Here is a 13,456-nt window from a genome sequence, read left to right on the forward strand (position 1 = left end):
TTTTTATTACCTAATTTGTTCGGTACTTGTTTTCTTTTGCAAATCTTGCTACCGTGTGCTACTGTTCTGCACACTGTGACGACACGGAATTTTTGTGATTGAAGTTTGCCTTATAAACATGTGCTTTGAAATCCTAAAAGTTTTTTGGTTCATGATGGCATACAAGAGATATAAAAGTCAGATTTACTTTTTCCACAAAAAAACTTGTTAGAGTTGTGTGCAATTGTGATTCACGTAACACACTATGCCTGCAAGTACCTCGCCGGTTAATATGCACTGCTTTTAGTAATAATTATATCACTGTTAGGAGTTGGGTTTAAATTCAAAACTATAAAGAAGCAAAGCACTAAATAGCTTCTGTTAATTGCCAAATGACATAAATACTTTTATATTTATTGTATGTTCCAGTTTTTGGCATTGATATTTTGTTACCATGAACACTGGACACAATTGTAAACCAAACTCTTTGTAAAAAGACAGCAGGGTGCTTGTTACATGCTCTGATCATATTCTGCTTTTACCTTGCAAACATGTAATGTATAAGTGCCTCACACTCCAGGCTCACTGACTTTTATGCAACGCAGAAGTGCAAAGAGTTAACAAGACACTGAAGATAAAGATTTCAATCATCCCTCAGTAAATTTTCTTGTTAATGGTGATGGTGAAAGGACTGAACATCACACACGGTGTTTTTAACACACTTAACACCTTTTTTTTTTTTTCTAAGAGAATTATTGACATAGCTGATAGAATATCTCATGATTCATCTCAGGCAATCAACACATATGAACGTCATCACACATGGCTGTAATATTCATTTTTCTTGAACTTCTGTTGAATTTCATTTCTCAAAAATGAATTAGTTCCAGTAACTGTGGGACCGTAAGAATCACAACAAAAAGAAATTGTCCACTCAAAATTGCAGGGCTATCATAAATCTTCTTTTTCATTTAACATGTTCACTGTAAGATTTACATAGTTAAACCTCAAACCACATTCTATGAGTTACCTATGTAAAACAAAAAAAGTGGTGTATTTTAATGATTTGTATGAAATGTATGAAGAATTGATGCTGTGTGGAAAGTTTCAATCCAAATATCACAAAATGTTTCAAATAAAAAATATTCTCACAAGAATGAATTTATCATTGATAATAATAGTTGGAAATTGGCATCCATTAACACAACACTTAAAAAGCCAAGTATTTATCATAAATCCATGTCACTTGAGGGAAATTTTTTTTCATTTTCATTTTAACAGACAAAGCATGTATTTTAAATACAGCTTTTAAAATGCACCTTTGCAGTCAAGTTGCTGTTTGTGCTTTAAAAAAAAAAAAAAAAAAAAAAAAAAAGAAAGAAAAGAAAATCAGATTAGGAAGGAATTTCTAATTAAAATATTCACAAAATTAAAAAAAAAAAAATCAATGCAAATGTAAAATATGTGTGAATGTGTGCAAGAAATCCCTAATTCTTGCACACTGTATTGGATATGCTAACATGCCACAAATGTTTATGTCCTAATATAAAATATTTTAAGTCAATGATGATACAAACCAGAAAAGGTAAAATTGGGATACCATCATCATTGACATGTCTAAGCATGTTTAATGGATATAGTTCTTCATTCTTACCTAGATTTCTGTTTGCATTTGTGCCACTTCCCAAATGTTTATGAAAATAATAAGAACAACAGCAACAACAAGAAATAAAAAAACAAAACAAAAACAAACAAAAAAAAACTTAGAGTGAAAACTCTCCTATTAATAATATGCGTTTGTAAGTGGCAATGATCTGCATTACAAAGATCTTGCATATGTATGCAGCCACAGTTTGTAACATATGATATTTGGTCAATATCTGATATTTCTAAATCATGGTACATTGTTCAGATGAGCGTTTTCATTGTGCTTCTCTAAAAGTGAAACCACTGACGCTGCTTTTGTTTTGTTTTTTTTCCTAAATTTGCTTATCTTGCTTGTATTCAGAGTACACTAAAAGACTGAACAGTACGAAGGGTAAAGAGGTACTTTCACTTTTTTTTTCTTGATACTTTATAATTCAGCTGCTATTAAACAACTGCTGCTGCTCAGGAGCTGCTATTTTGTTTTAATGCTTTCTTTTACTTAACTGTTTTTATTTAGCTCCAATAAGCTGGTAGTTGTTAAAACCAGTAAAGGATTCAACCCATGATCTCCAGCTCTCAGTACCTTTTAACAGAAAAAAAACCCCATCCTTTTTGAAAACTGACTTTACACTAGCAAGTATCTGGATCTAACGAGATGCATCTGTACATAGAAGATTATCAAAGAAGCATCTATTTGCTTTCCACAGCAAATGTACTTCTGTGTATTGTCAAACACTGATGGCACTGCAACATCCAGAATAGGCTTTTACTCCCAGACCAATGTTTGATATCAGTTAGTGTGCTCGCTAATGATAAGCAGTGAAAGCCACTGCCAGCACTTCTTCTTAAGATTACAAACACTAACACACATCATGGACTGAATGAGGAATGCTGATAGGATGCTCTGGCCTGAATGTTTGTGTATTTGCTCCATTTGGAGGATTTCTTTCATGTTTTATCTGGAGAAACTGAGCACATGTGGAGAAGCTGGTGTATGTGTGCATTTCCTGTGTGGGAGTGTGTGTGTTTGTGTGTATGTGTGTGGCTTTATGTTTTTAAAAGAGCACCATTTTAAGACAAATTCTCTTCAGAGAAAACAGTCACATTTAGATCACCATAAAATCTGCATGTCAAAATAACCCCCCCCCCCCCCCCCCCCAAAAAAAAATAGCTAACTAAAAGAGAAAAATGTTCTGTTTGTGCTATGAGAGCCATTCCCCAGTCATATGCTGCTGTACACGTTTCTCTCAATGTTCCTGGAGGTCCCTCTAGGGTTTTTCAAGATTAGATGTGTGAAGCTTGTAGATACTTTGTTGCTTCCATCACAACTCAGGCACACTGAACACTGTAAGGGGATGGCGATGTTGGGGGTGTCGTGATATGGTGATTAGACAAGACTGCTTCAGAGTCAAACATCAAAGTCAGTGTGTTTTGTGCGTTCGGTGGGTCAGTTGCTTCACCACGCCTTTGTCACACGGTTCCATTCTCCTGCCTGGGCTTGTGGGTTGTCGTGCGAGTGGGTGTGCTCAAGGAGGGAGCCAAGGTGCAGAGGAAGCCAGCCAGCAATGTGAGACCGAGGCCCCCCCAGGCACAGAACATGGACCAGCCATAGCCATGGCTAATGTCTTCAGGGAGGCCGTACATGTAGCGAGGGTAGCGGGACAATTCGAAGTTGATTCCAGCCACACATGTGCACAAGGAGATGATGCAGCATGTTCCTGCATGAGCAGCGGAGAGAAACAGTGATTTAAAAGGGCTCTTTATTGATCATTAAACTCTTGCATGCACTGTACATCCTACAAGAGTAAGATTACAGCAGGACATTGATCTGCTGTCCCGTGTTAACCTGATAGCACTCTAAGCTGTCACCAAATAAACATGGAAATTGAATAAAGTAGCATTTTGTCTGCATGCTTGCGTGTGGATGCGAGCATATGTGCTTTCACATTACCTCCCATGAGAAAGAGTAGCCCAGCTACATATTGCATGAGGTCATGCTGCTGGCAGCATCCCAGCACTCCAATGATCCAGCCAAAAAGAATGATGGATACAGCCATGCCCACAAAGCCGGCCGTCATTCTTCTTAGATCTGCAAAAAGAGATGAAAACATTATTAGTGACTTAACAACCCAACCATTAACCCAATTTAATTTTAAAGAAGCAGCAGATTCTCAAAATGTTATAAGTCTGATTTAGTTAACGTAAATGTTTTTACATATCTTTACAAAACAGAAAGATGAGGGAAAATCATGTTGTAATAAAAGTATGGCTAGAAAAACAAAGAAAACACATGTTTTGATGTAAAACTTTACTTTGTCCACAGTGCAAAAACAATTATTTACAGAAATAGACAGGTGGCATAAGCTGCAGTGTCTATTATACATACATACATACATACATACATACATACATACATACATACATACACATATATATATATATATAAAGTATATGTATATATATATATATATATATATATATATATATATATATATATATATATATATATATATATATATATATATATATTTATATATATATATATAAAGTATATATATATATATATATATATATATATATATATAAAGTATATATAAAGTATATATATATATATATATATATATATATATATATATATATATATATATATATATATATATATATAAAGTATATATATATATATATATTTATATATATATATATATATATATATTATATAAATATATATATATTATATATGTATGTATAATTTTTTTTTTATTTGTATTTTTTACTCGTCTTGTCCAGCATCATTTCAAGCACAATGATGGTTCCACTACTGTGTTGTGCTGAGCAAATTTGCTTTGCTAAGAGGAGTCTTCATAGATATAAAAATTCCCTCGATGATCTGAATTATTTTATTTGTTTGTTTATTTTGAATATCGATTTCTTCTTTTTTTTTTTTTTAATGAAATGTACATAGTACTGCTGAACCTGAACAGGGAGCAAAAGGATGGGAAAAGAACAGAAAAGAAAAGGAAAAGACAGAAAAAAGAGGAGACAAAGATACATCACATATAAAACAATGTAGTCCAACCCAGATTCTCAACAATCTGCTACACCTGCAATACAAAAACACAATGCATCCCTCGGCCCCTGCAGGAAGACAAAGTCAACAATTGTCAGAAGCACCAGAGGTGAACAAGATAAAATGAAACCATGTGTTTCAAAGGAAACCAGAAATACACAAAGAAAATTAACCAAAAGTGGCTGTTAGTGAACAAACCTATAGCACAACACAGTGACTGTGTCAGCACGCAGGATGTATGGAGAGAGAATTGTTCGAAAGAACAGGGATTATGTGAATGCGACCTCGCCTGCATAAAGGTCAGATTGTTTATCTCGTTATCTTGAGAAAACAAGTTTGTTTTCTCTTGATAACAGAATAATCTGATGCAGGGTCATAAGGAGGCTGGAGCTGTTCCTAATCCGTTACAGGACCAACACAGAGAGAAAAACATTCAACCAAACTCAGAGGGCATTCAAACCAGGATAGTCCAGGCGACTCAGTCCCACTAGGAAGGGATTTCAAAATAAATCTTGCATCTTCTTTTGGTTTGGTTTTTGTTTAAACTGCATTTACTCAAGTGGACCGAACCGCCTGGGCAACATTGCATAGTTATTACAACTGTTTGCTACAAGGCGATGCACAAATACAAAGGTTGCCAAGTAAAAATCACGTGTAGAAAATATCATGAAGGTGAATTAGTTATTTAGTACGGCCAGATCAGATCATAGGACATCTTTTCTTTCTCCTTGTTTTCTTCCTTCTTTTGTGGACATGACAAGTGTTTTACTGACAGGGGCCCTGACAGTTCGCCTGCACTGTGGAGCCCTGCAGGACTTTTTCCAAATCTCGAGCTTTTACAAATAAAGTTTTCACTATCCAGCAAAGCCTGTGAGATATGTTTCTGCTGCTGCTGGTTGTGTGAGTCAGGATTGAAGAACACTGCTAAACCCAGAGATGTTGGATGATATCTGGTGTATGCAGCATTTTCACACTTAAATTAATAAAGCCCCATAGCAGCAAAATAACAGACTGTGGAGAAGTGGGCTTGTGGTTCAGTTATGTACCAGTCAAGTAAATAAAAAAACTTAAGATTAGGTTCTGTTTAAAATAAACCTTTAAATATATTTACTGGGTTGTTGTCCTTTCCTTTTTTTATTCTAAGTAAACATGATGACAAACCAACATTAATGACATTAAATATAAGAATGATGAAAAGTAATGTAATGCTCCTGGTTCAAACCTGAAACGGGGCCTTTATGTGTGTAGTTTATTTTACCAGTGTGTGGGATTTCTCTAAGGACTAAAAAAAAAACATCCTTATTATGTTTCTGAAATCTTCTCAGCAATGAGTGTGACCATGAGAGGTTGTTCTTTTTGCTGCTGGCCTTGTGTGTTGCAACCATGTCATTGGAGACAGCTGGTATAAAGACTGGATGGATGGACCATTTAGATCCATTTTGAAAATTACATTTAAGCACTGTTTTAAACATAAAAACATGACTAAATTTTAATAGGGGTGGAAAACTTTTATGAAAATTTTATGTAATTTATATACAAATTTTAGGAAATAGCTTTTGTGAGTTGTGCTAGGAACTCAGTAATAAATTCTTTAAATATGATACATTGACTTTATAGTGCTAATTTGCTGTTGGAAGCAACCATGAACCCACAAATAAGCATGATATCAATGCAAGTTAACTTGATCATTCTTACGCTGTCATTTTTTGTAAAACATGTAGAAGTGGCGTGATGGCATTTGTGTACCTGGCTTCCAGTGACCCCGGGTTACTGATGTTTATTGATGATATGTCAGAAGACAAATTCAGTCACGTGAATTCCTAAGTGTATAGTCATTCCCTGTCTGGTTATATTCATCCAAACGGAAGAAAAGTGATTAGTTTGTGCTTCACAGAACAGATGAACAATGACAGACTGAAAGCAATCCAGCTCAGCTTTCTCAAGGGAAAGAAGTGGAATATTCAGCAAGAGTTGCATCGATTTGCTAATCTCAATGCAATTAATTAAGAAGTTATTTTTTTACTTGATGATGATAAAACTGAAGACACCCATATTAAAGCAACATCTGTACACAAACTAACCCAAGGTTGCTAGTTCAGGTCTTGTTTGGGTGGGTGGGAGGGGTGTTTTAACAGTGGGATTTCTGCGTGGATCCTGCATGTTCTCCCCCTGTATGTGTGGGTTCTGTCTGGGTACTCAGGCTTCCTCCCTCCATCCAAAGACAAGCATGCTGGGTTAATTGGTGACTAAATTCTCCTTAGGAGGGAATGTGAGTTGGCACCCCAATGGACTGGTGACCTTTCCAGGGTGTACCCTGCCTCTCATCTGGTAATTGTTGGAATAGGTTCCAGCCTCCCCCATGCTACAGTTTAGTAGCAACTTTCATATATATCATGAACACAAAAGAATAAGTGTACAGTATCTTTATAAAACAGAGTTACAGCCACATTTCAGGATAATCTCAAAGCATTTATGCATCTCTGTTATCATATTCTTGACTATTTCTAATATGTTAGGAACCACGTTTGTATATTCATTTAGCTTTTTTCACCCCATTCTTTACATCTATCCCTGGTGTGAACACATTTACACAACAGTGAACACATCAATGACAAAGAGGGGCTTGGAATCTTGTTCAACAAGACTTTGGCGTGTGAACAAGGACACCAGGGAGCAAACAACGGACCTTTTGGCAGAAAGCAAAAGCTAGGTAACGCTTTAAGCTCTAGAAATGGTGTTTGAAACAATGGCAAATAAGAGGAAATAAAACTGTTTTATTAGATAAGTTAAAAAAATTAGTTTTCGAAGGGCTGAAAGAGAGTTACATGCCTTATGAAACAAGATGACCTTTTTGAGAAATGTCCTTCAAAAGTGGTTTGAAGGGACATTTTTAGGATGAACACACCTAACATGCTTGTTTGCTTTAATACGTCTGACAGTGATAATATACCTTACATGTATGTGCTATGCTGTGTCAGGAGTGCAGGGACAGACTGGCCGTCGGGCATCTTGAGCATTTTCCAATTGGGCTTACTTGTTTTTCTGCTGACACAGTTTATGCATTGATCTAGCTGGTCCATAAAACTCAGTCGACCAGCGACCCCAATAATACACTGAAGATTTTAAACACCTCTCCCATCTAAATATCCAGAGCAGAACTTTCTTTCCTGATCACTGGCCCATGAAACCAGTTGATCTGTGACCCATTGCTTCTGTTCTTAACTCACACCAAGCTAAAGCGATCAGATACTTAAAACCCATTTTTGGCTCCATGTCAGTGGATGCAGCGATCTGTCATAACCAAGGAGAGAAGACGAAAAGAAGGTGCAGAAAGTGTGCAATATTGAAAAAAAAAGCCAAATGCCCAAAGCTGATTAACATCTTTGCAATTATGATTTTAGACTTGATTCTTTTTATTGAATCAAATTAAAATGAGTCACCCATTATAGTGTATTGGGTTTTTGAGTCATTTGCATCACTGAGACTCAGACTTCTCCAACACACCTGCACTACATGGCTGAATTCCCTCATGCATGTGTTACTTAGTTCTATAGGGACCTGTTAATGAGCCATTCATTAGATTAAGCTGTGCTGGAGAAGTGTTGCACCTAAAAGGATAGTTGACCTGGAGGACCCTACTTGGCCACGCCTGCTTTAAACTGTTCTGATCGGCTCCACACTTGTGTTGCCATGCTGTCACTCACTCGATTAAAACAACCAGCACTTTCTGGCTAATCCTCGTGTCTGTGGTACTAACTGTGGTTGTATCTTCAGTAATAACTTGAGCAGCAACAGAAACAAAGAAGGACATCAGGAGTTATTTCACAGTGAATTATTGTAAAAGTTAAGTCACAGATAAATTATATTTTTAAAATGGCAATTGTGTCATCAATAATGGTAATAATTGCAGCTACTAATCCAAAAATCTTTCCTTATAATGAATTAATGTATTTTGTCAGGCGACTAAATAAAAGCTGCAGGTTGTTCAGAGAGATGATGACAAGATGAGATCAGACTTGTAACTTCATCAACATAAGTGATTAAACTCTAATCAAAGTCATACGTCATACATACTACTGTTTATCTGAACATCACATAATATTGTAGAGATTAAAGAAGTTTGTTTGATGTAGATCCATAACAAAAAAGAAAAATAAGTTTGCATTAGGGTGTGGACAATGTTGATATGGAGCAAATGTGCCATTGTTTAAATTTAATTGTTCAAATAATTAACTGATAAATAAATTAAATTAAATACGCCAACAGATGTCTTTATTTAATAAAATCCCAGAACTTATTAAATAAAATAGACCTGTATAAGCAGATATCAGCTACTGAAAAGAATTTTTGGCATTATGATCTTCTCAAAGTGCACTAAATATTTGTCTTCCAGTGGCACTGAGGACTAACAATGTCCCTGCCACTGTAAGAATCATATCTACACCATTTGGCTGGGTTATGAGCTTTGTACCGAGTGGTTTTCCTTCATTAACAGCTCATAACAGGGAAGGAAATACTGATTGTCTGTTGGGGAAATGGAAAGTTTAGTTGAGAAACACCAGATGCTTTTCCAATGGTTGCATTTGCAGTTAAACAGTAATGACACATCGTTTGGTCTCTTCTTTAGCCCTGCAGTTAGTTTTACAGCTAGAGGGACAAATCAGTAAACGAGTCAGTGGAGGAAAAGAATTCACGAGTCAGCGAAGTGATTTTCGTGAATTGGATGATTCGTTTAAGACTAGCACAACCCTTACTTGCAAGTAAGACCATCAACGAGCTTCTGCGGAGGATGATGATGGTAGATGGCGTTGTAAGCTGCCCGACTTTCACATCACTGAGGTTATGTTCTGAGTAAAGAGGTTCATTAAACCCATTCAAGCCTAATTCATATGAGACATGTGGAAATGTTGGCTATTTACAAAGTTATGATGAGGTAATGATAACACGTTAAAATCATTTTTATCAAAATGTTAGTTTGTCCTTTTATGTTTATAAACCTAGATGATGACATCAGAGTTTCCAGCAGGGGAGCAGCTGGTTAACTGGCTGACTTCACTGGTTATAACAACAGATATTAAATTTGGTTATTTCATGTCTTCCTTAATTAAAGCATCGTATTGAAAGTGAGAACGGGATTTTTAAACCTTCTTTTATCAACATAAACAGGGAGTTAGCAGCTTCCACATGTTCTTTGTTAGCCTTTTGCTTTTGGGCTGATAGATACTTTTGGGTCAAAATGAGTGAGAGGGAGCTTCTGTGTAGATGTTTACAGACAAATACAAAAATAAAATAGTTTCTAAGTGTTTATTTACATTTTTGTCTACATGTTATAGTGAAGCAGCTGTTTTTCTCTTTATCAGAAAATCCAATGAATCTGTACCCCGACTGCATCACAATGATTTAAAAAACATAAAAAAAAACAAAACAAAACAAAACTACATTTTTAGCTTTTGTAAAACCTGGTTGAGATAACACCTCCAGGACAGAAGTGCAGGCAGTAAACTCAAAAACTGTTTATACACTTTTTCCAGGAACATTTTTTCATCTGATTCATCGCTTCTTTTGTCACTTCTTTAGATTTTCTTTCTTCCTCCAACAGAAAGTGGGAAAAATGCTGTTTTGATATTAATCACTGTGGTGGGGTATAGAGGTTTATTTTCTTAACAAATGACACTTTTTGAAGGTATTTACTTTGTCTGTTCTGATTCCGGTTTACGGTTGATAGTCACATCCTTTTCCACTTTGCTCCGTCCATCTTAGATGAGCTCAGGACCAGAAGAGTTGTGACACATCAGGATGTTGTCGATATGTGACTTCTCTTTGCATGATTGCAAGAGTTTTAACTTACGCTGATAGATATAGCAACAAACTATTTAACTGACGAGGATTTTCTGTAGTGTTCCTGTGCCCATATGAGGTGATATCCTTAGTTTACACCATGATGGTGGGTTTTAATGCAGAATCGCCAGAAGGATGGAAGATCAGGCATTCAATGTCGGCTTTTCAATGTGCAGAGATTTCTTCAGATTCTCTGATTTTTTTTTGGGTGATATTATGGGCTGTAGATGACAATATCACTATATGCACGTTTATGCAGGAAAATGGTGTTTCTAAACTGTTGGCTGTGGATATTTGCTTAAACTATTGTTGACAAAGTGGTGACCCTCGCCCCAACCTTTCTTGTGAACAACTGAGCTTCAGGAGATGCTCCTTTTATAACCAATCATGACACTCACCTGTTTCCAGTTAACATGTTCACCTTTGGAATGTTCCAAACAGGTGTTTTTAGGCATTCATCAACTTTCCAAGTCTTTCTTGCCCCTGTTTCAGCTTTTTTGAAAAGTGTTGCAGGCATTAAATTTAAAATGAGTGACTATTTGCAAAAAATAAACAAAAAAACATAGTAATAAAGTTTATTGGTTTTAAGTTTAAATATCTTTGTTTGTAGCGTTTTAAACTGAATAAAGATCAAATGGATTTGAAAATGTATTTTGTAATTTGTCCTAACTTCACTGGAATTGGTATTGTAGGTTGTCAGTAGAGAATGATAAGTTCTAAACACAGATAAACATGCAGGACAACACGTTCAGACTTACGGAGTGCATGCCATTCATCCTGTCGTATGGTCTTTGTGATGTTGACTGGTAAATTTCGTGGTAGAATTGACGAGGAATAGTGATACTTGACAGGGGTGCATCTCTGAATTATTCCTGGAGAGACAAAATGACAGAGACAGTTATAACTGGAGCGCAAACATTGTTAATTCATGAGTTTGAAAACAGCAGTATGAAAGTAAAGATATGTAGGAACTGTATTCTGAACCTTTGCCCCACTTCTGGGATCAAAAGATAACGTGAAAACATACAGACGGCAGAGCAGTTTATTTATTTTCAACTCTTACTGAGTTTTAATTTTCTGAGTTGGCCTTAATAACCTTGTTTTTTCCAACTCCTACGTTGCAATTAAGAAAGGATTAAGAAACAATATAGAATATAGATTATTGCACCAAAGCTTTCATACTTAAACACACTGATTTAACTGAATGTTTTTATAAGGTTGCATGCATTTAGTTTTTTGGAACCCAACTCTGTAATCCCGCTTCACCTTTTTTTTTTCATTTATCAAATCAACTGCTTCACTTAATTTGGGAAAAGGCTGAATTATTTCATAAGATTGGAGGCAGCAGCTCCCCAGTATGCCCCCACTAAAAAGGAAAAGCATGTTATGTTTATAAATGTCAAATTTTCACATTTTCAAAACCATTATAATTTTGGTGTCAAAAACTTAACCTTTATATTACATGGCATGATCCATTGTATAAGAAAAAGCAGTGAAAGTTTCCCAAATGTAGCTACAAATGTAAATGGTTTGGGTTAGTTCAGTTAATCAATTTGAGCTTTTATTTTAACAGACAAAAGCAGAAAAAATTACTTTCAATGTTCAGCTTTAAATTCAAGAAAATTTTACATGTTACATGTTCAAAAAAAGAAATGTTTGTATTGAGGCATGTTTACAGCTGTGTTCAATCAATCAATCAATCAACCAATCAATCTTTATTTAATGAAAGCTTGTCATACAATGAAAATGTAGCACAAAGCAAAAAGATAAAAAAACAAAATTATTTAAAATAGCCCCCTGAATTATGAGGGTGTTACATCACCCTTCCTTACACATAAACTTGTTAATCATTTAAGAACTGATGATACTAATTGTGGAGTCTTGCAAGATATATGCAAGTCATATCTCACTGAATTCAAGATTTAAGCATCTCAACAGTTCTTTTGCTTTTTGCTTGTTTTAGTTGTGATATCAGCCTCCTCGGGGTGTCAGCTAATCCCCACGTGTATCATTTCTGAAGGCTCAGGTTCTAAAGATGACTACATATTACATGCAAGACTTTCTGTGTTGATTGAAACGCCTTTTGGGGTGAGGTAAATGCAGACAGATGCCTGTGCACATATAAGCCAACATATTGGGTCAAATGCCAACTGGATAAAAGTGAGCTTGAGCCAAGACGGGTCGCCAACAATGAGCGCCATGGGAAACAAAAGGAAGGATAAACAATGACAAAGGACAAAGAATTACAGACAACCCCTGCACCAGATAACCTTCCTTATTTCAACAGTTTCATTCACATAAAGCAGGACTGAATTCCCAGATCTGTCTTTTCTACAGCAGAAAAAGCTAAAAGACCAATTACGTCATGCCGGTAGTACTAAGAATAGCCCACAACTGAGATTGTTCCACATTTACTGGGATTGTCCACCAGTAGCAGCAAAATACTACAATATGAAGGTGTGTGTTAAAAGTTGCATCACAAAGCAGCTGCAGAATACATTAAAGCTACAGGCCTTTGGTTGGAGCTGCTTTTATATCCAATCATGACAGACTCACCTGTCACAACTAATCTGCTGACTGTGGAATCCTCAAGAATCTTTTTATATGTTCTGTATATTCTTCCTTTCCTTTCCATTGTACGGCTCTGTGAAAAAAAGGTTCAAACTGACGACAACTTTAAGATTGGGGGCATTAAGGATTATAAAAAACTTCTAAGCTTTTCTGAAAAGGGTTTTGTAGTTTTTAAGCTCTCTTGTTGGCACTGGGGATGTTAAAGACTTTGAATTAGGTGTTACTTTTTTCACAACATCCAAGACTACACCTAAAAAGGTTTTTTCATCAAGCTGTGATACTGCAAAGACGCGAGATATGAAACTGCTACACATTGCTAGTTTCCTTGAGATGTTTAGTCTAAAAGCCTGTTTT

At 35.8% G+C, this 13,456-nt stretch overlaps 1 protein-coding gene across 1 annotated transcript; it reads right to left on the bottom strand.

Annotated features, from left to right (window-relative positions):
- Positions 1 to 3,096: 3,096 nt before the first annotated feature.
- tmem276b (transmembrane protein 276b) lies at positions 3,097 to 13,166 on the bottom strand (the record flags this gene model as incomplete). The annotated part of the gene is made up of 4 exons (XM_079264311.1): positions 3,097 to 3,344; positions 3,578 to 3,715; positions 11,290 to 11,403; positions 13,088 to 13,166. 4 exons carry the CDS (start codon positions 13,164 to 13,166, stop codon positions 3,097 to 3,099), a joined length of 579 nt encoding a protein of 192 aa, XP_079120437.1.
- Positions 13,167 to 13,456: the final 290 nt, after the last annotated feature.

The sequence above is a fragment of the Telmatherina bonti genome, assembly GCF_933228915.1.
Source record: "Telmatherina bonti genome assembly, chromosome: 1".
Lineage (NCBI taxonomy): Eukaryota > Metazoa > Chordata > Actinopteri > Atheriniformes > Telmatherinidae > Telmatherina > Telmatherina bonti.